The following is a 27,142-nucleotide window of genomic DNA, read 5'->3' on the forward strand; positions in this document are numbered from 1 at the left end:
CGGAAGCTTCGCTTTTTCTGGCTGTAACGTCACCCATGCGTCGCTCTAAGCGTATGTTACGCTTAGAGTGACGTCATGTAAACAAACTCATGGCTGCCATCTTGTGGCCAAAAAGTAAAACTACAACTAAAAGTGAAAAAATAAAACTCAAGACACATTTACATTATAAAACTATGGTTTACATCCCACCCTCCCAAAAATACCCAAATAAAATGTTTAATAATACAAAAAAAACCCAAAAACATTACAATAAAGAAAAAACATGTAAATATTTACCTAAGGGTCTAAACTTTTTAAATATCAATGTAAAGATGAAATATCTCTAATTTTGTTTTATTTTAAACTTGTAAATAGTGATAGATGCAAAACGGAAAAAATGCACCTTTATTTCCAAATAAAATATTGTCGCAATGCATTGTGATAGGGACATAATTTTAACGGTGTAATAACCGGGACATATGGGCAAATACAATACGTGAGTTTTAATTATGGAGGCATGTATTATTTTAAAACTATAATGGCTGAAAACTGAGAAATAATGAATTTTTTCCGTTTTTTTCTTATTCTTCCTGTTAAAATGCATTTACAGTAAAGTGGCTCTTAGCAAAATGTACCCCCCAAAGAAAGCCTAATTGGTGGTGGAAAAAACAAGCTATAGATCAGTTCATTGTGATAAGTAGTGATAAAGTTATAGGCTAATGAATGGGAGGTGAAAATTGCTCGGACGCATAAAGTGAAAACGACTGAAGGCTGAAGTGGTTAAGTAAAATTTTACCTCATGTAATTTTATGAGGTAATTCTTGTGGTAATATTTAACTAAAAATGTGCGGTATTTAGTAGTAAAATAGCTCACACTAGAATTCTGAAGTGAAATAAGGGGCATGTTTGCATGTCTTTTACCTCACATAATTAGACCTACCTCTATCACATAGTAAATGCAGTTCTGTGACAGGTATAATTGTATCCACTATAGCTAAAAAAGGTATTTTATCATCGAAGGCATCTATCAGAACGATTCTGACAAAAAAAACGTATCGTGTAATCCCAGCATTGCATCAAATCACAATGTCACCGGGACAGCGGAGAGACCCCCAAAGTATCTCTAATATCTAAAACTGATTTGCCTGTACACACACTGTCCCACACCACTCTCACAACATCCACTCAAACAGGGAATATGTGAATCGTGACGGTGGCGTTACCTATAATATGCAGGTGTATGGGAACCGAGGTCCCTGGTAAAGTGTCTACCGGTAGGTCTTGTGACCTTAAGCATAAACATGAGAGATTTGTGACCAGATATGGCTCACACTGGCATTAATTAAGAGAGGTTATATATAAACATTGGAGAGTATTGATATTAGGGGTATTGTTGGGTTCTCTCTGATCTGACACTGTCAAAGTGTGTTTTTATGTCATGGTGGGGAGGCACTAAGGGCACCAGGTAGGCTTTATACATGTATTCATGAAAGGCAATAAAGAATTGTTTTGTATACTGTGAGAATACAAAGTGGTCTTTAAGTGTGGCTGAACGTTTTTTATTCTCGTTAGCAGCTCTTACCTTCTTGGTAATTCAGGAAGTATAGTGGGGTATATTCCAAAAATTAAATAATGACCTTCCAGAGGTTCGAATTCTTTAATTCCTGACGACAGCAGAAGGTCGAAACTTGCACCAGGGTGCTGTTTGCAAAAACCTAGTTTCTCAAACTGTTTTTAACTGGTTTTAAATAAAGTGGACTTTATTTTGTGGATTGGAGATCTGACCCTTTGTATTTGGCTTATTTGGTGACGGCCACCTGTCAGTGTATTGTGCACTGGGTGGCTGCAGGTCTCTACAATATAGCGCCAAGGGATATCTACTATTATTACAGAGGTTTGCATGTGACCTTGGCTGCTCCATAGTTATGTTTCCTGGTATTATTATTATTATTGATTTATAAAGTGCAAACATATTCCGTGGTGCTGTACAAACTAAGAAACAAACATGGGGTACATAATAATACAGACAATGGTGCACACCAATATACAAGATACATAATTAGTGACAAAATACAAAGAATGATGCAAAATACAAAATATAGAATTGCTAAGGACAGTGATAAAAGTAACATGATGAATAAAATGTATAATGATTTCCAAGACACAAAAGGGTAAGAGAACCCTGCCCTTGCGAGCTTACAATCTAAAGGGAATGGGGGAAACAAGAGGAGGGGTAGTATGCAACAAATATATAGAGGCAGTGTGTTTTAGGATACCTAGTTGGAGTGCAATTTGGTTTGAGGACAAAGGGAAGTGGCCTAAGGTAGCGCATATGCTTTTCGGAACAAATGTGTTTTTAGAGAGCGTTTAAAAGTAACAAAGGTCGGCGAGTGACGGATGTGTTGTGGGAGGGCATTCCAGAGGAGGGGTGAAGCGGGTGAAGGGGTGAATATCTTGTAAACGTGAATGTGAGGAGGTGATTCTAGAGGAGGACAACAGAAGATCATGTGCTGATCTGAGATTGCGATTGGGTTTGTATCTGGAAATTAGTGAGAATATGTACCGGGGAGAGAGATTGTGGAGAGCTTTGTAGGTTAGGGTTATGAGCATGAACTGGATCCTCTGGTTAATTGGCAGCCAGTGAAGAGCTTGACAAAGAGGATCAGCAGAGGATGATCGAGAAGAAAGATGAATGAGACAAGCAGCAGAGTTCAGTAGCGACTGGAGTGGGGCCAGTCGGTTAGAAGGTAGTCCACAAAGTAGTATGTTGCAGTAGTCCAGACGAGAAATTATAAGAGCATGTATTAACATTTTAGTTGTGTCTTGAGTGAGAAAAGGACGGATGCGAGATATGTTTTTGAGTTGAAGATGGCAGGAGCTGGTTATGGAGTGAACATAAGGAATAAAAGAGAGAGATGAGTCGAATATTACCCCCAAGCACCGAGCTTTGAGAACTGAAGTTATGGGAGTGTTATTAACATGTATTGTTACTTCAGGCAGAGAGGTGGACAGAGACGGTGGAAAAATTATTAGTTCTGTTTTACTCATATTAAGTTTTAGGAAGCGAGAGGACATGAAGGAGGATATAGCAGACAAGCAGTCGGGAACACGTTTGAGGAGGGAGTTAAGGTCTGGGGCAGAGAGGTACAGTTGTGTATTGTCTGCATACAGGTGGTATTGAAACCCGAATGAGTTGATTAAGTCACCAAGACCGTGCATGTAGATGGAAAAGAAGAGGGGACCAAGGACAGAGCCTTGAGGAACCCCGACAGACAAAGCATGAGGAGAAGAGATCTGATCTGAGTAGGAGACTGTGAAGGAGCTTCCAGAGAGGTAGGAAGATAACCATGTGAGAGCAAGGCCCTTTATTCCTACATTTGAAAGTATTTGTAAGAGTAAAGTATGGTCAACAGTATCAAATGCTGATGACAGGTCAAGAAGGATGAGTATAGAAAATTGACCTTTGGATTTGGCTGTAAGAAGGTCATTGGCTATTTTGGTAAGGGCCGTTTCCGTGGAGTGGTTAGAGCGAAAGCCAAACTTGAACTGATACTGTTGACGTTTTACAAACATCAATAAGATCATCAGGTTGCAGTGGAGAACACATGTCATGCGCTTTGAGTCCTATGGGAGAAAGGCGCTTTACAAATGTTATTGTATTCTTGTATTGCATGTCACCACTGTGGTGTAGTTATTTAGGGTACATGTATCACTCTAAGAAAGTTGCTTATGAAGAAAACAGAAACCATTGCTACTACTGGAGCCAAGCTTAAAGTGAACCTTAAGTCAGGGAAAAAAAATAAGTTTAACTCACCTGGGGCTTTCCTCAGCCCCCTGCAGCTGATCGGTGCCGTCGCAGCCCCGCTCCGATGCTCCTGGACTCGCCAGCGGCTACTTCCGGTTTCGCCGTCACTGGCCGACAGGCTGGGAACGCTAGCGATTCTTTGCGTTCCCAGCCACAATAGCACCCCCTATACTGCTATTGCGGCCTTCCTTGAGTACTCCAGAGTACTGAGGCAGTTAATTTTGTATACTTTGAACACCAGCAGTAAAGTTAGAGGGTTACTATGTTATGTAGACAGGAGTAGGGCTTAAAGGGAACCTGAAGCGAGTAAAACTATTTAAAATAAACACATGACGTAGCTGCAAATGAATATTACATACTTACCTCACTGTCAGTTCCTCTCAGAAGCTCATCATTTTCTTCTTACAGTGATCCCTTCCAGTTCTGACAATATTTTGTCAGGACTGAAATATACCAGTTGCTGTCAGTTATATATCAGCAGCTGTCAGTTACAACTGAATGTGCAAGGTAATGTCTATGTTTCCCTATGGCTCAAGTGGGTGAGATTACAGTTTAACAGTGTGCTGACCAGGACGCTGTTTTGGGGTAACAGCCATTTTTAAAATGGAGGACAGAGAATTCCATAGATCACAGTGGACAAAGAGGAGGCAAGAGAGGAGAAATAGATTGAGAAGTAGCCTACACAGGAGGTAAGTATGACCTGTGCATGGTTGCTTTAACTTTTTATTTTCAGTTCAGGTTCTCTGTAAACTAGGATAATGATGATAGCCTCATTAGGGCCAAGAGGATATTGAGGCTAGACTTGGACTGTTTTTACTTCTGGATCTGTCACTTTATTTTAAGAGGTGAGTGATCACTGAATAAAAGGGGAAGGGAACAGTTGCAGCAAAGTAAGACAATATTGAGACTTGACGTGTTAAACTTTTAAGCATTTCTTATTTGCCCTAAAAGATTATTTACACCATGAAACCTATTACCACAACAAATAAGTAGCAGAACAGCATTTAGTTAACAAAGCACTTTTTTCAGTGGCCAGCTACTGGCAGCATCCTGAAAATGTGATATCCTATTTTTTGTTTAATAATTGCAGCTCACAAAGGAATGCAATTATTAGCAGCATGCTGGAACTGAACTGCCACACATAGTACAAGCAGAGACAGCTGAAAAATGATCACTAGATAGATTTTAATATATAAATACAGCAGCTATGCAATAGCAGCTTTCACTTTCAGAGCAGATAAACTGTACCTTGGGAACTTGTAATTTGTAAACAGACAATATTTTGCACAAAAGCAAACATGGTAACTTTATGGATAATACAAAGTTAGAAAAACACATTTTTATTGAATGTTATGACGATGTTTTATCCCACTTGAAGGCTTCTGGCTGCTCCCTCAGCTGCAGCAATATATATGGAGGCGCAACATAGTCACCGATACAGTTTGTATATTGATATTGGTGTGACATCACTTTAGGCTGATTTAACTAGGTCATGTTGGCAAAGCATATCAGTTACATATGCCAAATAAACTTGGCTCACAGTTGTGTAAGTTTCTATCATCTTATTTTAAACATATAATATGAGAATGCTGAATCTCTACTCCAGTAGGTTCACAATGTTGCAGTGAATCACACAAAGCTCATCAGGCCATCAAGAATTAGTCATAGTCATTTCATCTCTGATGAAAGGTGAACGGTAGTAATGCATCTCTTATACATTTGCCTAGATATTACAGCATTTTACAGTGCATTGACCACCAAGCTAGTTGCTATTACCAGTGAGGGGACTGATCTGTCGTATGAATAACTTTATGTAACGATTGCGGAATCGTCTCCGTGGTCAGCGCACCAGACGTGCGCTGACGCGGCGGATTTCCTCCACAAGCGTATAATTGAGGACACCCAGGCTAGGTGCTATGCACCTGCAGAGGGAAATTCCTGTCGGCAGGTGGAGCTGTGGAGTGCAGAGGAACAGCTCCTCTGCCCTACCACACACGCCAGACAGGAATTGTACGAAGGGAAGAAACGCAATCGCAAGAGAAGCGATTGAGAGTGAGCACAGAGACAGATTGTGTGTGTGTGCATAAAATTAGTTGCCAACCCGCGACTGTGCACACACCACAGCAGATAAGAAGCAGGAACGCGATCGCGAGAGGTGCAATCGCCAGACGTGACACAAGGTTACAGCAAGGCGGAGCACGAGAGTAGCAAAGGCACAGCAAATAATACAATAAGGATGTACGGAAAATAACAAATGCTAGATAACCGCGAACACCGCACTCATTCGCAACAGTGCACGCGGTTATGCGCGGTCTCCACGTGATAAGCACAATAGAGACAAGCACGCCTAACTAACCATTAACAGACAAACATGAAACAGAGATCACGAGCTTAACGGTTACCTCACCGAGCCTCCAGCAAGCGCAGCAGACAAGACAGACACACGAAAACAGGGACAAGCGACAGAAGGATCCCCAGCGCTAGCGAAAAGTAGCTAGCGCGATCCCAGGAGACAGAGTAGCAGAACAGAAGGATCCCCAGCGCTAGCGAAAAGTGGCTAGTGCGATCCCAGAAGACAGAACAGAAGGATTCCCAGCGCTAGCGAAAAGTAGCTAGCGCGATCCCAGGAGACAGAACAGAAGGATCCCCAGCGCTAGCGAAAAGTGGCTAGCGCGATCCCAGAAGACAGAACAGAAGGATCCACAGCACTAGCGCAAAGAGACTAGTGCGATCCAGAGAAGATAATAACAGAACAGAAGGGCCTACCAGTAGCAACCGCTGCTCTGGTTAGCACCCCACAGACAGACAGAACAGGCAATACAAATAATACAATCCTAACTAGACTAGGGAATCTGCCTAGCGCAGTCCCACGAATAACTCTAAACTAATCTTCAACGAGAAGTAGCATGGCTGACACTCACTAGGAGCGTATACTACATAGCAACGGCTGACACTCCAGCAGTGTCCATCAGGAACAGACCATGGAAGGGAAATGTCCAGCAAAGCATTCTGGGAGCAGAATGCTTTTATAGTGCCAGTCATCAAAAGAAGGCAGGTAAGGGATTTGCATGACTAATGTATGCAAATTCCTCAGCAACACAAGCTGCAGAACTGACAGAAGGTCTCTCTTAAAGAGACCTGCAGAATGCAGACGTGAACAGTGGTCAAAACGCGGCCTGTCTGCACAGGCAGCTGAGCAGATTCTCACACTTTACATCAGATAAAGCAGAATAACCATACTGTGGTTAACCTTCTGGAAGACAAAGCTCTACATGTGTATTAATATCAGTCAGTAGAGTATGAAAACATTAACATAGAACTGCCTATGATCTTTGGAAATTTAAAGTAGTGAGAGGAGCATGACAGTGGAAAACTGTGTTGCATGTTTAGTCAGGATGAATAAATAGTAGGTCATTTAAGTTGTAGTAATGCAGTGAATCGCCACTAGAGAGTGCTCAAGATTCTGTAATGAAGGACTGTAGAGATATACGTATTGAGCTTGACATATAGACACTACTGAGAGCCACTGACAACTGTACCTCCCAAATACATAGTGGATAGGGTTAGCAAGATGGCAGCTTCTTACTATAGCACTGAGACAACCAGGCAATGGCAGCAGAACACCGTCTCATGAACATATTTGAAGGAGACATAAATGTAGCCTTTTAGGGCATGCACTTGAGCCACTGTTTGTTGCCCATATGAAATTAACTTTTTTTCTAGTTTTCTGCTAGGTGATATTTTCACAACTTAACAATAAAATGTCTTTTAAACCACCAGCAAGGGAAAAAAAATACTCAAAATACTTGTGATAGTACTTTTTCACTTACTTTTTGGTACTTTTTCAAATGCAAAGTACTGAAAAGTCATTTAAAAAAGAAGTTGAAAAATGATCTCCTAGGAGAAAACTCAGGAGAAAAGTTGAATTGAATAAGAGCCAGTGTGCAGTACATCAGTTTTTCTTTTTTTTGTTCTCCAACAGAAAACATCAACACATAAAAAATTAATTTGAGTGTCACAACTTAGAAAAAAAACATTTTCTTTGGCATTAATCTGTTGCACTATTTGTGCAGGTTCCCTTCACAGATTTGTTGGATGCAGCCAAGAGTGTGGTCCGAGCTTTGTTCATTCGACAGAAGTACATGAATCTGTCCATGCAGAGCTTTTGCCGGACTACCGCCCAGCACCTGAAGCAGCTCAGTGATGAGGATCTGGAGAGTCCACTTCATGAAGAGACAGCAGATACTCCTATTGCAGTTGGTAATTCAAAATGCAAGTGGGATAAAGTAGACTGTGGGACATTTTACTTCTGTATGGAGAACTTTCTTGTTGTCACAAAGCATGTCCATATATAAACATAGCTTAATGACTACAGGGGGTGTTATAATTCCCTGCAGCCATAGCGTGCGCAGTCCAATTACGTAGGGCTCAATTAGTTTAAATAGCGCTTCGTTATATTTAACGATCACTTCACTGAATCTGCCCAGAGCCCCGGCGGGTCCAGTAGTTTCAAAGAACGATATTGCTGCACTTTGCTTGGCCCACCAGCCTGACTATCAAGTAGCAGCACAGCTTAGAGAATCAAGTCTAATGTATGTTAGATGAAAAAGATTTTTTTTTTGCCATTTTGAGACAATCTTTGTTTCCACAGACGCACCTGTTCATCCTCCCTTCTCTCATCAGCACCCATATGAAACGTGTAATCTAAGCAAAATGCCTCCTGACTTGGGATTTGGCCTAAAGATGGTCAATGGAGTGGTTCATGTATACACAAAGCGAGATGTCATTGATACGTGAGAATGTTAATTATATTTCAAATTCAGTTCATGTTTATAGTGTAAGTGAATTGTTATAAAATAATCAGGTATATTTTATGCTGCTACATTATCAGTGTGAGAAGTCTGAATAGCTGTTTTGGGCTTTGGCAGGAAGTATGTGCTGTCTCCTCTTGTGGGATACCACTTCTCTTGATAATTACAGCTGCCCTTTAAGCCAGGGGTCCCCAACCTTTTTGAGCCCGGGGCCCCCTATACCGACCAAACTTTTCTCTGGGGCCCGGGGGAGGGGGGCGGGGATTTGGGGGTCGTGGTTAGTGGCGGCGGCAGTCCCCCTCCTGCCTTTTTTCCCCCGACTGTGAGTGTAGTATATACACTCGGCCCCTCAGAAAAACTGCCCAGGGACCACCAAGGGGGCCGCGGCCCCCAGGTTGGGGACCCCTGCTTTAAGCCTCATACACAAATGCAAGGACTGTCACACCCAGGGATCAGGATCCAATCCCTCTGGGGACAGTTTGAAGGCTAATGCTGTACAGACCTATCCCTATCCTCCAGGGTAGTGACACATTCTGTCCTATGGAGGAGGGTGGAGGTCCAATGGAGCAGGTTGGGTAAAGAAGAGCAATGCCCTCAGCCTGTGCATGGCCGAAATGATCAGTCAGGCTTATCACTTGCCTCCAACACGCTAGATTCTGGCTGCCTCAGCCAATAACCATTTAGCATGTTTGCAAGGCATTTAGCTCTGTTGACATTTGCTGATGTAGACAATGAAAATAAATGTATTTTTTGCTGGTGACAGCAGAATTATTAGAAAAGGAGAATATACTGTAGATTAGCACTTACAAAAAAGAATGGGCGCTAGTCTATTTTAGTGGACCCAGAGGGAAACCCATAGACTAGTACCGTACACTCCACGCCGAAATGACTTTTGACGCGCTAGATGCATTAAGTAGAATAAAAATATTACATAGACCTGTAGAAAGGAAATTTCCTTAACTAATTATGCTGAAAAAGTTTAGGGAAAAAAAATGGTACTTACCAAGTACAAGCCGCCAGAGTTCCATCTCCAGTGGCCATCTTGCCTTGTCACTCTGCTGTGTTTCTGCCTCCTGATTGGTGGCTTTCTTTCTGAGTAAAAAAGCAAACCTTGTGACAGGACTGCGGACTCAGTCCTTGCTTTGCTAATAATAATTCCAGTATTTCTATAGCGCTTTTCTCCTGTCAGACTCAAAGGGCTTGCATAGCAGCCAATAGAGCGCACTCAGTAGGCAGTAGCAGTGTTAGGGAGACTTGCCCAAGAAGCTCCTAACCAGTACACTATTAAGCCACTTTTTATTCTAACTCTATGTCCACAAGGATATAGTGGAGACTGCACAACAGACTTGTGCGGCGCTAGTCTATAGGGATTCCTGCTGGGCCATCTAAACTAGACTAGCACCAAAAAATGAATGATGTTGGTGTATTTTTCATTTTAAAGCTTTATTCCACAAATGGTTTCTAGTCTTATGCAAGCTGTGCTTTTTTTTATCTATGTACACGCTCAGTTACTAATTGAAGTAAAAAAAAAAATAGAGTTTGAAGCACCTGGTGATAAACCTTCTCCTTCAGAATAGATTTCCTTTTTTCTTTACCACCATCTTTTTGGAGAGTTCATTCTGTGCCCCACCTCTGTAGTTTCAACAGCATGATGATTTTAAAGCAAGCATCAGTTGCTCTGCATACAGAGCCTTAACTCCTTAATCCCTGCTGCTAAGTCACATGATTGGATTTTTAAAATGGGCTGTATAGATACAAGAACCTTTTTATGTCTTTGTATGACATGGCTTGCATTTTCTTTGCAGAAACACAGAGCTTGACCTCCCATACCCGGACCTAAATGAATTCCAAGCTGATATGAATGTCCTGATGGCTCTTATTATCAATGGCCCCATGTGAGTATAGTAGAATAGAGGACAGGAAAGCATGTGACTGTAAGAAAATAATAAAGCTTGTGTTTATGTTAAGATATATATACCTAGCAAATTAACTCAACTATTTCCAGCAAATATGTTAAATAAAAGCATCCACCTAGTTATAACAGCTTTTGCAATTATTCTTTAATATGATGATTTGCTTATAGTTTTGAAAAAATGCCCAAAACAGCACTTCTGCTATTGAAAACACTGTGTATATTGACGTGAGTTTAAAGTGAAAAGTGAACAATAACTGATGAAAAAAAAAAGAGTTTAACTTACCTGGGCCTTTTACTGGCCCCCTGCAGACGTCCTGTGCCCACACCGGGACAAACTGATCCTCTGGTCCCCGGCAGCAAGACAGTTTAGTTTTTGGTGACTGACCAGTTGTCAGCCACTGTGCCTGCGTGGCTCTGGCCGCAAGCGCCCTCGGTCACGCTCAGAGCGCCGGGCATGTCCTGCGCATGCACATTACGGGATTTTTTCATACTGCGCATCCGCAGGACATTGAATGGTGCGTGATCAGGGACTCGCACAAGCACTGACTGGCCAGTCGCAGGAAATGAAACTAGCTCGTTCCGGGGAAACGGAGGATTGGTTTGTCCCGACACTGGCACAGTATGTTGGCAGGGGGCCAGTAGAAGCCCCAGGTAAGTTAAATTTTTTTTGTCATCAGTTAAGCTTCACTTTAAATGGATTTTAGTTAAATGTTAGTACTGTAGTTTCAAAAAAGTCAGTTTAGCAACATTGCAGGTAGCAAATGTATTCCGGAGGGAATGTTTAAAGGTACCAACAAACAAGTTACAGTAATGTAGCAACAGAAACAATAATAAAAAGAGAAAAACGTAAAATACAACAAAAGAGACAAAGAGCATAATAGCAAAGAATTACTCAATAACTTGTGAGGACAGAAAGGAGAGTAAACCCATTATTGTAGACATTGTTCATGATGAAAAGAACATTGGCCCAAGGCCCTTGTTATCAATGGAAGTGAGTCAAGGCTGCCACGTTTTTGTGAAGACCTCCAGAGTGTCATTGACCAAGGCTATAAGTCTCTCATAGATAAGAATATTGGTAACCATGTCTCTGGTCAAATCCAACGAGAAAGTAATTTGCTGCCATTGCCTTGCAGTACAAAGCCTCGTAGCCTAGGCAATGCTCTAGTCTGTGTTGTGGTAATTTCAAAAGCTTCAAATGCTCTAATCTGTGCCCAAGGCCCTTGTTATCAATGGAAGTGAGTCAAGGCTGCCACGTTTTTGTGAAGACCTCCAGAGTGTCATTGACCAAGGCTATAAGTCTCTCATAGATAAGAATATTGGTAACCATGTCTCTGGTCAAATCCAACGAGAAAGTAATTTGCTGCCATTGCCTTGCAGTACAAAGCCTCGTAGCCTAGGCAATGCTCTAGTCTGTGTTGTGGTAATTTCAAAAGCTTCAAATGCTCTAATCTGTGTTGTGGTAATGTCAAGCCCCAGGGTTTATGTCCAAGTTGGAGCATTTAGGGGTCAGTCGGGACAGTTATATTCCTTACAGTGCTTATGAGGGCAGATACCTTTACCCAGTACGCATTTACCACCTGGCAGAACCACCATACATGTGAAGAGTACTGTCGCAGGAGCAATGTCTAAAACAAAGGCGCAAGTTGGTCACCAAGTTTCAGTTGTAGCTTATCTGGGGTGAAATTCTCATATTTGTTTCTATATGCAAGAAGTAACTTCTCAAGCCCAGACTAGTGGCACACAGATAAGCGCTCCCTCCGGTGGCTGTACAGCGTTAAGTCTCCGCCCGCTGTCAGCCGCTGCTCGCTGTGCGAGTCCGACACTTTACAGATTCTGGAGGGGAGAGCCAGGAAGGGGGGCCCCAAGGGGAGGGAAGGGGGGGAGAAACTTTCCCCCCTTCTCCGCTGCTATGCCCATTGCCCTCCTTCACTGGCTGTCTCCCCTCCTGGAGACACCTACAAGCCTGGCTGCATATACTGGGGGCACTTATAGACCTAGCTACATATACTGAGGGCACCTATAGACCTGGCTATACTGGGGAGACCTATACACCTGGCTGCATATACTGGGGAGACCTATACACCTGGCTGGATATACTGGGGGCACTTATACACCTGACTACATATACTGGGGGCACTTATAGACCTAGCTACATATACTGGTGGCACCTATAGACCTGGCTATACTGGGGACACCTATACACCTGGCTGCATATACTGGGGAGACCTATACACCTGGCTGCATATACTGGGGGCACTTATACACCTGACTACATATACTGGGGGCACTTATACACCTGACTACATATACTGGGGGCACTTATAGACCTAGCTACATATACTGGGGGCACCTATAGACCTGGCTGTATATACTGGGGGCACCTATAGACCTGGCTGTATATACTGGGGACACCTATAGACCTGGCTATACTGGGGACACCTATACACCTGGCTACATATACTGAGGACACCTAAAGACCTGGCTATCTATACAGGAGACACCTATAGACCTGGCTATCTGTACTGGGGACACCTATAGACCTGGCTATCTGTACTGGGGACACCTATAGGCCTGGCTACCTATTCTGGAGACACCTGTAGACCTGGCTACCTATACTGGGGACATCTATAGACCTGGCTATCTTAAATGGGGACATCTATAGACCTGGTTATCTATTCTGGGGACACCTGTAGACTAAGCTACTTATACTGGGGACACCTATAGACCTGGATACCTGCACTGGGAAAACCTATAGACCTGGATACTTCCACTGGGTATACCTTTTGACCTGGTTACCTATACTGGGGGCACCTATTTTGGGGGAACTGCTGCCAGATTAACTATTTTTGGGGAACTGCTGCTGCCAGATTAAGTGTATTTTGAGAAACAGCTGCCAGATTATGTGTATTTTTGGGGAACCACTGCCAGATTGTGTATAAAGGGGGAACTGCTGCTTCCAGATTCTGTGTATAAAGGGGGAACCACTGCTGCTACATGCATTTTTGGTGATCCGCTGCCAGATTACGCATATTTTGGGGAGCCGCTGCCAAATTATGTGTATTTGGGGGAACCGCTGCTGCCAGATAACGTCTATTTTGAGGGAATGACTGCCATATTATCTGTATTTTGGAGGAACCTCTGCCAAATTGCATGGATTTTTGGTGAAATGCTGTCAGATTACATGTATTTTGGGGGGAAACAATATGGCAGAGTTCAAACTTCCCCGGCAGACCTTTTACACCACTGCTAAGGTCATGTATATGTTGCCCCACCACATTCTGTTGCGTGACCACACCCATTTTTTGGCGCGTTTTAACAGTATAAAATATCACAATATAACATATTTACTATTGTCAGTAAATTATTATATCTTAGTCTGTAAAAATATAACGGGAAAGGTGGGAAACACTGGTACGGGGGCCCCATAATCTCCTATTGCCCGGGGGCCCCATGAGTTGTCAGTCCGCCCCTGGGTTCATTCGACCAGCTTGAACCCTCCCTATCCAAGAAATAGATACAAACCCCCACATGATCAAATCTCATTTTACTTTATTCATAAGAGGCTTACGATTAATCTGGAATAGGTTAGATGGATTTGAGGAGATATTAACCCCCAAATAAGTGATATACCTTGATTGAAGTAATGCCAAGGGATTTTTCAAGAGCCTCACTTTCGTCTCTCGGAAGGTTAGTATATAGCACCTCTGTCTTATCTATGTTAAGGTGCAGGCCAGAGAAGGTTCCAGATTGTTTTACTAGAGTCAAGACGTTAGGGATCAGGGACGGATCAAGACCAAGTTGCGCCTGGGGCAAGGTCAGGTTTTGGCGCCTAAAGGTCAGGTTTTGGCACTTAAACTGCCATTCATTTTGCCGCCTTTTTAAGAATCCAACAAACTTCGCCTGGGGCAAGATACCCGCTTGCCCCCCCCCCCCTAGATCCGTCCCTGTTAGGGATAGAGGTGTACGGGAATGTAAGGGTAAGCAGGAAGTTATCAGCAAAAAGATTTGCCTTGTACTCCTGCTTAGCTAGGGGGACTCCTTTGATGTCAGCAGAGCTACAAATAGCTTCTGCAAAGGGCTGAATTATTAATGCAAATCTCACAGGGGAAAGAATGCACCCCTGTCAGGTTCCATGTTATATTTCTATTGGTAGGTTAGAGAGGGCAAGAAGTTTAAGCATGGCGGTAGGAGTAGAGTAGAAGCATCTGACAGCTTTCATAAACCAACCTCTAATGCTTGATATTTCCATGGCCTCCAACATATACGCGGCATCTACAGCAGGGCCGTATTTTCCATAAGGCACTGTAGACACGTGCCTACAGGTGCCTGATGGTGGAAAGGTGGCTCACTCCCTTTCCCAAGCAGCTCCCTCCTTCCCTATGCAAAGTCCTGATGAGAGTGTAAATGAGAGGTTACTCACCCTGCTCTCTGCATTCCACTGATGAGATCTCCCTTCAGTCAGGGGCACCTCTAGCTACCTAATACTGAAGTTCCTCTTGCTACCTAATACTTTAGGACACCTCTAGCTACTAAATATTGAGAGTACTTTGGGATACCTAATATTAAGGGGCACCTGTAGCTACCTATGACGGGCAAGGGAAGTAAGGGAGAAGTGACAGCTGGGCCAGCCAGCACATTTGTGCTATGGTTCGGTGGGGGGTTTGTAGGTTCGGGAGGATGGAGTCTAGAGTGCCAGGACATCTGTGCCTATAGGCTCCTGTGTGGTAAATCCGGCCCTGATCTACAGGAATTACTGGGCCGGCTAATGGAGGATCGATGTATATTTTTTTTTTCTTGTCTTCTGCAGCTAATCTTTTTAAAAAACAATTTTTTTTTAAACTATAAATTGCAATGTTATAATTATTGAGTGCATAATACAATGAATTGTCGTTGAGTAACTTGTCTAATTTCCAACAGAAAGTCATTTTGCTACCGTCGGCTGCAGTACCTCAGCTCCCGCTTCCAGATGCATGTCCTTCTCAATGAAATGAAGGAACTAGCAGCTCAGAAGAAGGTGCCCCACAGAGATTTCTACAATATTCGTAAGGTGTGTTTATCTCCAGTGCTTTTTCTTTTGTCTATGGAACAAGAGATCAATGTAATGCTAATCTTAAGCTTTGCTTTGAAAGGTTGACACACATATCCATGCGGCATCATGCATGAACCAGAAGCATCTGCTGCGATTTATTAAGCGTGCCATGAAAAGGAACAGCGATGAGATTGTGTATGAGGAGGGTGGAAAAGAGCAGACATTGCGGCAGGTTTTCCAGAACATGAACCTATCAGCCTACGATCTCAGTGTGGACACTTTGGATGTGCATGCGGTAAGATTTTTAGATGGAGATAAAGCCTGACTTATCATTCCTCCACATAATAATGAAGAAATGTGTACTGTACATTTAGTGGTTTGTGTATCCCCTCAGCCTGCAGTTTTTAGAAATGTTTTCAGATACAAATGTCATGTATAGTTTTACAATGCCTGGGCCTTAGCTACTTTATTAATAAAAACTTTATATTTGTTATACATCATTTATTTCCTACTACAACTTTAACTGTCCTTTGCCCGCAAGAAGAAAAGTGGTCATGAATCATAAACTCAGTGCAAAACAATGAACATAGTAATGCCCGGTACCACAACTTACTGTGATCCAGTGCATCATGGCTAACCATTACTTGCTTTGTGCTCCAGCCGACTGAGCTAACTTGCATAGTGATCTTAGCTTAAAAAGCACACCTGAACTGAGAGGGATATGGAGGCTGATATACCATATTTATTTCAGTCTATACCATGTAAATTGCCTGGCTGCTCTGCTGACTATCTGCCTCTAGTACTTTTAGTCATAGACCCTGAACAAGCATGCAGGTCAGATGTTTCTGACTGAGGTCTGACTGGATTAGCCACGTAAAGTTAGAAAGAAAGTGGTCTGGGCGCTCCTCCCTCACCTCCTCGAGGTGTGCAATATATAGCAGTAACAGCACCCCAGAGGATCGCTATACACGCCGGGGGTATCACCTCCCTATAACTGTAGTATGGTAATGTGTACAGCGCTTTCACTGTGTGATAAGTGCCAATGTTAGAATACAACGTGCATCAACATACAATAAACATAAATGAAGTATGACAGATATAAATGCACAAGCTAGAGTATAAGTCTCTGTATATCTAACATAAAGTTCAGGAGGCCGCCTGTCATTGCAGTCCACTCCACATTTCCAGTGTAATACGCCACCAAGAATTCACACTCCAGACAGTCCCACAGTAAACAATTATACTCTCACCGATGTTTAAAAGCTGATAGCAAAGATACCAGCAAACTTGCTTTTGTACCAGTGTCAGCTCTCCGGATGGACTTCTCCCTGTATACAGCTCAGAAACAAGGGGGGGAACACATAGCGTGAACCAGTTTGGATACAGCTGTTACAGCAATTCCTCCACCAGTGATGGTCCTCACTATATATCAACCGTTTTCGTGTTAGTGAATCCACATGCAGCCCGTATCACCAAACCGAACATATATGCGCTCACCAGATCCTTAGGCTGACCCTTTTGAGACCAGCTATTACGCTTGTGATGTCGGCTATTGACGGGCTTGCACTCGTACCATAAATTTCTTCCTTAAAAGACTCAAAACAGAAGCTTCCATAGCATAATTCCGTTTAATAAAGCTTGTAAAACCATAAAATTGCACTCACATGTATGTAAAAAGATATGCGCATATCATAAAAGAAACGTCCTCATCTGCTCCTGTGCATCTGCGTCTCTGCTGCCGTTCCGCCTGAGGCCACGCCCTACCGGTTTCGTCACGTATGACTCATCAGGGGCTCGTGGATTAGCCACATGCTTGTTTCAGCTGTGTGATTCAGATACTACCGATGCCAAAGAGATCAGAAGGACTGTCAGGCAACTGGTATTGTTTAAAGTGGACCTGAACCCTCGGACAGGACTGAAGGAAAAGTTAGAGAAATGCACCCTGTAAGAGTTTAGATAGTTTAGCCTGTCTAATTGACCCTCATTTGTGTCTTATCGCATGTTGGGATTTGATCTCTCCCCGTGTCACCTGACTGCCACAGCAGATAAGGTAGATAAGCTCATTGGAAAGCACAGGATGTTAACAATGACTGACTCTATGAAAGCAGGAAGTAGAAAGAGTGCAGATTTATTTCAGGATTTGTATCTGCTGTAACAAAGAGATGTTATTCTTTAAAGGTTATTATGCTGTTACTTATCTTTTAGAGCAGAGAGGACGTTCTGAATTCAGGTCTCCTTTAAAAGGATCTGCAGGGGAATTGATTTTACATAACAAAAGCACATGTCTGCAGTGCTTTGTAACCAAATGCCTGCTTTCAGGTGATAACTCAGCTCTTAAGTTCACCAGTTCACTGATCGCTGTTAAGGTTTTATGAATCCGTTCCTGCCCATAGGTGTAAAATGTTTTTGAACTGGGGATAAAGTAAAGCCAGCAAAATCATTAATATAGGCACTAGAACAGACATTGTGGCACCAGAGAAGTTTGATAAACCCCATAATCTGATTCTTGTGGTGTTTGTAGTTCAGTCAAGGAAACCGAGAATTTTCACTGATCACACTCTGAGTAGCTACTACTTCTTCACCCACAATGCTTTCTTTCTTCACCTTAGTGCCTTTTTCTTCAGTTTGAATGCATCTACTGACAGAAATATAGAACTCTGGCACAGGCAATCTTCATTGTGTCCACAATATCTCCTTGTGGCAAGTATAAGTTTACCACATTGCACTAGGACAGTGCCTGAGTTGCAGATCCCTGGTTTTCCACAATCACTTTAGTATCCTGTTAATGTGGCCTAAGGAGTGCTGTTCTTAGCTGGTTTCAGTCCTTCCTATCTGTTAGGACGCAGCAAGCATGTCTTGGCTCACACTATTCTAATCCAGTGTTACTTGCCTATGGAGTTCCACAGGGTTCTGTGCTATCTCCATTACTCTTTGCAGTCTACATGCTCCCAGTGGGCAAAATAGTCCAGAACTATGGCCTAGGATACCACTGTTATGCAGACGACACACAACTGTATCTGCCCTTCAAGCCTGGCACTCAAGATCCATCAGTATCTATCAATGCCTGTCTAGTGGAATTACAAAATTGGATGAACACCAGCTGGTTGAGGCTGAACTCGGACAAAACAGAGGTGTTGGTGGTAGGCGGGCCACACATGATGGATAAAGTCCAAAGCTCTCCCTACTTCAAACTAGCAATTGGAGGAGATACCGTACAGTATAAAGACTCTGTGCAAAACTGTAATAGATTGCGGAAAAGCCGCCGCGCGGACTGGCAGCGGGGCGGCTGGTTCCGCATTCAGCTCAGCGGTTTACACGCGGCGGCGTGCGTCTGATGTGGCTGGGCCTTCTAGTGCACACAGATTGAGGAATACGCGCGCGCGCTTAGAGGCGGAACCTTTATGACAAACGAAGAGGGATCAGCTGACCAGGTTGGTCAGCTGATCTCAGAGCGGGCGGCTATTGGTTGATCAGCGATGGGTGGCGCCGGGGAGCGCCGCTCTATATATAGTTATGGCTGGTCAGTCTCAAGTTGTCTGCCGTTGCGAACACTTACGTGAAAGCACTCAGACCATAGTCAGATCTCACAGTGTGTTAGAACCAGGTGCCCCTGGGGATTCACACTGAGCCAGATTACTACTGTGTTATTTACTATTGTGTTATGCTTCAGACTAGTTCCAGGGTGTTGAGACCATGGACCTCACACCCAAGACTAGGGATACTGTGTTACTATTGTGTTATACTTTAGACTAGTTCCAGGGTGTTGAGACCACGGACCTCACACCCAAGACTAGGGATACTGTGTTACTATTGTGTTATACTTCAGACCAGTTCCAGGGTGTTGAGACCACGGACCTCACACCCAAGACTAGGGATACTGTGTTACTATTGTGTTATACTTCAGACTAGATCCAGGGTGTTGAGACCACGGACCTCACACCCAAGACTAGGCCTTGTTTGATATCTGTTATGACCTATTGCTTTCCTGACTCTCCTTCTGCTTTCTGATTCGGTACCTACGCATATCTGATTACCTGTTGCCAACCCTGCCTGTCCCTGGTTACCGAATCAGCCTTCTATCTCTGTACCTTATCTGCTTGTGTGTTGCCGACCTAGCCTGCCCGACCTTGCGAGCTATCACTCTCTATTGAGGGATTAGTTCTCAGTGCTGCTTGTGACGCCCACCTTCTAGGTGTCACTTAGCCACAGGGCCTTCCTGCTATTCAGCCTGGGGTTCCACCCCTTTGGAAGTTTCAGGCTGCTGGAAGGTCTTCACACTTCCCAGAGGGAGGTATTTCTCATACGGCCAAGGACCACCTGCTCCTCGGGTGGTCCTACTCAAAGTCATTACTGTTGCACCAAACACTCACACTATATAGGTGTCCAGAGGTTAGTCATACTCGGATTATTGGTGATTCTGCAGATCATCCATAATCGGGTATATATCTGTATTGCTGGTGATACTGCAGATCACCAATAATCAGATTCTCTCTAGGTGTTGACACCGATCGTTACAAAAACCTTGGGGTAATCTTGGATGGAAAGCTAACACTCAGACAGCACGTATCAGCTGTCGTCAAGTCTTCCTTCTTCCATCTGAGAAATATAGCGAGAATTAAGCCCCTTATCCCAGCTGAAGACCTACCTGCCCTGGTTCATGCATTTGTATCCTCCCGCCTGGACTACTGCAATGCCCTGCTCATCGGATCCCCAGATAAGGTTCTGTGCCCCTTACAACTAGTACAGAATGCAGCAGCTAGACTCCTAGCCAATGCCCCCCGCAGCTCACACATCTCCCCAGTACTGCAAACTCTTCACTGGTTGCCAGTAAGATGGAGAATCCATTTTAAGATCTGCCTGCTGAGTGCTGACATTCGAGGCTCTAAACCACGTGGGCCCCAAATACATAGCGGATCTATTGGAACTTTATTCCCCTCCACGCACCCTCCTTTCTGCCAGTAAGATGAATCTGGATACACTTAACATTTGGTGCTCGGGCCTTTTCCTATGCAGCCCCTACTCTATGGAACTCACTTCCACAGTCAGTGCGAGAGGCTCCTTCTCTGGACAGCTTTAAGAAAGGCTAAAAACCCATCTCTTTTCCCTAGCCTTTGAGACTGTATAACGCAGGTCACAGCGCTTTGAGTCCCCAGGGTGAAAAGCGCTATAAAAATATTATTGTTATTGTTGTTATCAATATTAAATAAAGATACTGTGTCTGTATGTAATTTGTGTATTCATTATATCATTTGTCATAATTTTCTTTTTACATCTCTCCTATTTTAAAATTTGGTGTGGTGTTTGAAGAGTCAGTATTAGGGTATTGATATGGGCCATGAGTATAAATTTATGTATGGGCAAAGTCGTCCTAAATCATTTGTGTCTCTGACCATCTCCCCACCCCCATTCACCATTTCTAATGTGATAGCTCAGACAGGTGTCTGTGCTATTTCTCTGTCATTTGTTTGTGTAAGGAAATGGAGCCTGTGTTTGTTATAACAATGTTTATGCAGTGCACTTCTTTATAAATGCTAGTTGTAAAAATGTTGTTCCAGCTGTCACGTCAGTGCAACTGTTTACAGGTGGTCCCTGATTTACGAACTGCAGGTTCCTTCTTAACTTGAATATGTATGCAAGCTGGAACACTGTTCCACCTTAACTGTGTACCTTGTGACTCCAGTGTCCCATTATGTGCCACCTCTGTTCTTCTGCACATCCACTGAGTCCCCTGTGCCTTTGGTGTCCTCCTATGTTTCACCTCTGCCCCCTGTGCCACCTCTGTCCCCTCGTGATTTCAGTGTCACCATCTGTTCCACTGTGTCCCTTTCTGTGCCTTCAGTGTCCCCTTCTGTGCTACCTTGCCACTCTGTGCCTTCACTTTGTCTCTCTGTGCTACCTCTGTCCCTCTTTTCCTCCAGTATCTCCTCTGAGTCACTTCTGCCCGCCTTGTGCTTCCACTTTAACCCTCCGTGCCACCTCTGCCCCCCTGTTCCTCAAGCGTTTCCCTTTGTTACCATGTGCATTTACTGTGTCCCCTTATGCCTTCAGTGTACCCCTCTGTGCCACCTCTACCGTATACTCCTTTGTGACATCACTATTCCCTTGTGCCTACACTGTTTACACCGGTGCCTTCAGTGTCCCCCTCTGTGCCACTGCCCCCGTACCTCCTCTGAGTCCCTCTTTGCCACCCATCTTTCCCTGTGAACTTTCTGTTCCACCTTCCACCCCCCTGTGACTCCTCCTATCCCTTTGTACCTCTTACTTACTTTTAGCCTGGCACTGCTGTGCTGTAAATCAGAGTACCATCCATTGCCTTACTTTGCCAGCCCATGCATATTTTCATTTTTGTGTAGAATATAGAGGCACTCTTCCCTCCATTATCCCAATACTGTAGTTATATTTTGTAAAGTGTGTTAGCTGCTATCCATGTTTATTGTTTAGTGCCAATAGAACCACTTACTTAATGTAAAAGTTTAATGGGCAGCAGCCTTACTATCTACAAGGTACCGCCCCCCTGTATTTCTCTACTCTTGAAGCTTTCTTGGTGGAACTAGGAAGCTCCTTGATAGTCAGCTAGGGAATGTCCACCTCCACCTTGGTCCAGTGCAAGAAGTGAGAAGAGGAGGCTAAAAAGAAGCACAATCATGGGGTTGGTGGGTGGAGTCATGACTCAGGATTGGCTTCTCTCTTAAGTGCTGGAGATAGAAGATGAGGGTGAAGCCTCAGAAGTAAACAAGATTCAGACAGTTAAATATGCATAAACAATACAAGTTCAATAGCACTAAAGGTTTGATTGTTGTTTTTGTTTCTTTTGTTTTGTTTTTTTATTATTGTGTGGTACCATCCACTGAATAAGCTTGTGCAATCTCAAAGACTTGTCTTTTGGTTGGAATGATCTATGAATAATATGTTGTATCACTTGTGATAAGCAGGTGGCATTGCACAGCTTTTGTGCAGAAATGATTATAATGTTTTTTCGGATGCTGAGATTCCATGGGGTTCTTGCAGTGTACCGCAAAAGTGTAAATGATCACAAAAAGAAAAAGCTACATCTGTTTCCTTCCCTTATAGTAAATAGTGATATTTTGTTTTATTTTACTCAATGCTGTATACCATATTTGTTTCCTCTACCCTAGGACAGAAACACCTTCCATCGATTTGACAAATTTAATGCCAAATATAATCCGATTGGTGAATCTGTCCTCAGGGAAATCTTCATTAAGACAGATAACAAGGTGTCTGGGAAATACTTTGCTCACATCATAAAGGTAAGAGTTACAAGACATGTTTGCCTTTATTTTGGTAACGCAAAAGCTAAATTTGTTAGGCTGTGACTCTTGCACAACCATATATAAAACACAAAATATAAATAATAGGTTGCCCAACAAACCAAAATAAAGTGTAGACTTTATTGTTCTATTTTTTCCTATGTTAATTTCAGCAAAACCCACTACAGCGGGAACCCTTATTAATATATAAAAATATACCAAATCCACCCGGTTAGAATGTATCTAAATCTCTCTATCTGACTATTGGCTGGCATAAATGTAGCCCGTAACTGCCCAGCACTCAGATTGGTGTCACTCAGCACCAACAGATGTGATTCAGCACATGTGATTCTACCTTTATAGCCTGCCCGTGTGTGTGGCCAGTGTAGGAACACTCACTACTGCTGTACAACGCAACCACACCCACTGGTTCATTGTCTCCACCCACCACAGGCTTTCTCAAAGTGGATTGGATGTACTACATATGGAGATAAGCGTTATCTCAGGCCCTTCTTGCTCCCTTCTTCCTTACCATTGTGGATCCACACTGATTTTTTCATTACTGAAAGTATTCAGTTATAATACTAAAATTGATGCCTCACTTGTACAAACAAGTGATACGAAATATATTGTCTACTTCTTAAAATGTTCTGTTATGCAGCGGTTTGCATCGTGCCCCCACAGCTTGGCTGTAGCTTCTGAGCCCTGCTGTACTGGTTCAGAGCCATCTAAGCTCCTCATAGACTTACATTAGGTGGCATCTGACGGCGCACGCTATACACACCACACTGGCTTTAACTGTTTTAGGTGGCATACTAAGGTAAAAGTGAATAAATGCTGAAAATTATTTGTATACTGTCAATAATTTTGGCAAAAAAACCAACAGCAGTAAGCAATATGGAAAAGAAATAACAGTGAAAACATGCTCTGCTTCTTCAAGATGAAAACAGTGTCACCTTTGAAGTACATAAGGAGCTGAAAACAACATGCAAAGTTCTACTGACCCAAGATGAAAAAGAAATTGATTCTACTATAAGCAGAATCTTTTGTTCAGCTATCTGTCATCTAGAAAATTAACTGGCCATCCTTGGTTAGTGGAGATTTGTATGTTAGGATAATCAAAACAGTTGGTAATTCGTTTATATGAGCTCAAGCTAGATTTACACTACTCAGTGTTTTGAATTGATTAGCCATTCAATTTAAATTGATTACAATTTGGGTGTGTTTTAATTGTAACTCCATCAAGAAAGACTTTTGTTTTTATTGATTGGGCGAAGGAAGCAGTAGCGGCCACATAGCTTTGTACTGCATCGATTGGTAGCAGTGGTGCCAGTTGGATTGATTTTTTTTTATAGATTTTCTTCTGAAATGTGATTGCCAATTGTGATATATGATTGTACAATATTGGCTACTCAACTGCTGATCAGAGAACCATAGATTGTTCGCCAGATTTTGTGTGCATTGCGTACTGTATGATTCTTATATCTGAAGATATCTTTGTTCTTCACAGGAAGTGATGTTCGACCTTGAAGAGAGTAAATATCAAAATGCAGAACTGAGATTGTCGATATATGGCCGATCCCGCAAAGAATGGGATAGTTTAGCTCGTTGGGCTGTCAATCATAAAGTTCATTCAAACAATGTGCGGTGGCTTGTGCAAGTCCCACGACTTTTGTGAGTATTTAAAAAAAAGTACTGTTGTTCTTTTGCAGTAATTATAGACCAATCAAAAGACTTGTATATCACCGAGTATTTTTCGAGTCTTCTAATTGGCCTAAAATTCTCTGATTGGTTCAATGCTACCGAGTATTTCCAAATCTCCGTAATTCTGAAAATCGGAAATACTTGGTACTACTGCACCATTCAAAGTTTTACCATGAAAATCGGAAAACCATGGAAATTTTAGGCCAATCAGAAGACTCAAAAAATACTCTGCAGTATATGAGTCTTGTGATTAGTCTATGATTACCGCAGCAATCTGATTTTTTACTGAAAAATCTGCATTCTCTGATTGCTCCCGAGTCAAAGGTTTCCGAGTCAGAGGTATTTAGCCAATTAGGGTAACTATTCAGAAGTTTTGGAATGTCGGAAATTAGATTACTGTTGGAATGCCCTGGTTTTGCTAATTGCCATTTTCGGGAATTTCCGTGGAATAGGAAATCGTCATTTCCGACCATCCCTACTCAGGAAGTACTTCTTTCCTTACGCTCAAGTGATTTCTGAACACCTGCCAGCCAATATGAACTCTACTATGAGTATCGGCATCAATGTTGTGCTGCTACCAACTGCTCCATTGTTTGTTTGGCCTTCACTCTCTTGGCATCAGGACTACACCCCAGTCACTGGAGTAAACCACAAAGCTAAGTGCAGCCTGAATGCTGAAACACTGTTCACATTTAAAAGGGGTTCACTGCCCCTAGGAAACGGCTTACTGCAGTTTTATTACCACTGACTGAAAATTGCCACAAATGAATTCACTAGTAAACTGTCCTAATATTCGCATAGAGAATTATGACACTTGTTTCCCTGGCAGCAAAGTGACAGTCTTTCTCCCTTCCCTTTCTTTACTTTCTCAGTGATGTGTTCCGCAGCAAGAAGCAGGTTAATAATTTCCAGGAGATCTTAGAGAATATTTTCTTGCCTTTGTTTGAAGTCACTGTGAACCCTGCCAGTCATCCCGAACTGCATCTTTTCCTAGAACATGTGAGTAGTTCACCCATTGTGTTTACTGAAATCATAGATTTGTAGTTACTGAGTTCACCATTCCTGCAAGGATCTGCCGGGAGTTGTTAGAGACATTTAGGGATCTTGCACCCTGGTCACAGGAGCCTAGTGGGGGGATCATAATGTTATCATAGTTAACAGAATGAAATATAAAACAGGAGAATGAGATAACAATCATACATAGTCCTGAGGAAAGGAGTAGGACTTGCACCTCTGGGTGTTTTTAAGTCCTACTTCATAGAGCCACATTAATCCATGCCATGCACTGATGAAGACCAACCAGTCTGAAACAGTCTGTATGCATGTTGGATTATTGTTGCTCTGTACAATTAACAGTTGACACATCATTGCATTCCAGTGGATCTGGAGGTGTGTTTAGCTTCTAAGGACGACGATGGTTAATTTGCATATTTTAGCAGTGATGCACTGGGAGACATCTCAGAGCTCACTCCAACCTAAATTATCACAAATACTTTCTGTTTTAACCTCCCTAGCGGTACTGACAGATATATCCATCCATAAAAACATGCTGTGAACAGTATAAATGTGCATATACATCAATACTCTCCTGCACTGTATACTAGACCCTTGATTGACACATTTTGGCAAGTTACAGGAAAAAAAAAGTTTTACAAATAAATTTTATCACTTTTTGCACAGAAATCCTGGGGAATTTTTTTTTTTAAACCATTATTTTTGACAAAACCTATATATTATTATATATTATTCAGGTTGATGGATTTGACAGTGTAGATGATGAATCAAAGCCAGAGAATCATATCTTTAACATGGAAAGTCATCTGCCCCAGGACTGGAAACAAGATAATAACCCACCTTATTCTTACTACTTGTATTACATGTACGCCAACATGACTGTCCTGAATCACCTGCGCAGGTATGTATACATGTGTAACTTAAAGTGTCCATCACTAAATTTCATCTTATTTGGGATCGCTGTACTGAGATATGAGCTCCTGCATTCCTGTTTCATACGAAGCTTACTTCTGTACCATTTCTTCTGCTAATGTCTGAATTTGTTCTACCATTTTATCATTTTTTAATCCCTGCCTTTCTTTGATATGCCTTTTATGTGACTATTGATCTGGTTCTTTACGTTTATCAATGTAAAGTCTTTACATCTGTATCTTTCTATATGGCTAATTGTTTTAATCTTTTTTTCTGCCTTGCATCGGCAGTGCAATAAACAGTTATTTGGGTAAAAAAAATTATGTTTCCAGTACAATGTATGGCAACAATATATTATTTGGAAATAAAGGTGTATTTTTTGTGTGTGTGTGTTTTTGTTCCCTATCAATAATTACAAGCCCTGATTTGCTAAAACAACTGTTTTATCCCCTCATGACATACATATTAAAAAAAGAGTCCCAAAGGTAGCTATTAATATATATTTTTTAAATGCTGTCACTTTGGCTTTTTTTTTACAAGTGTTTTATTTTGGTATCTATGGGGAGGAACAGGAAAGGGGTTAATAAATATAGGGGAATGTATGCTGTAATGTATTTTTCTGTATTTTTTTTCCCACTAGATAGCATTATACACTTAATCCTGTGTTTACAGGATTATGTGCATTTTTTTCTCTACTTTTAACTT

General features: G+C 42.4%; 1 protein-coding gene across 5 annotated transcripts in view; it reads left to right on the forward strand.

Moving 5' to 3' along the window:
- The window catches only part of AMPD2 (adenosine monophosphate deaminase 2), a 100,546-nt gene that overhangs the window by 59,660 nt on the left and 13,744 nt on the right, over window positions 1-27,142 (forward strand). For all 5 annotated transcript variants that reach the window (XM_068269522.1, XM_068269523.1, XM_068269526.1 and 2 more), the window contains exons 6-14: window positions 7,858-8,044; window positions 8,436-8,577; window positions 10,401-10,490; window positions 15,428-15,557; window positions 15,640-15,834; window positions 22,676-22,807; window positions 24,318-24,481; window positions 25,384-25,510; window positions 26,263-26,426. In XM_068269522.1, coding sequence (XP_068125623.1) covers window positions 7,858-8,044; window positions 8,436-8,577; window positions 10,401-10,490; window positions 15,428-15,557; window positions 15,640-15,834; window positions 22,676-22,807; window positions 24,318-24,481; window positions 25,384-25,510; window positions 26,263-26,426 — 1,331 coding nt within the window. The remainder of the gene's footprint in view (window positions 1-7,857; window positions 8,045-8,435; window positions 8,578-10,400; window positions 10,491-15,427; window positions 15,558-15,639; window positions 15,835-22,675; window positions 22,808-24,317; window positions 24,482-25,383; window positions 25,511-26,262; window positions 26,427-27,142) is intronic.

The sequence above is a fragment of the Hyperolius riggenbachi genome, chromosome 2 (genome assembly GCF_040937935.1).
Source record: "Hyperolius riggenbachi isolate aHypRig1 chromosome 2, aHypRig1.pri, whole genome shotgun sequence".
NCBI lineage: Eukaryota > Metazoa > Chordata > Amphibia > Anura > Hyperoliidae > Hyperolius > Hyperolius riggenbachi.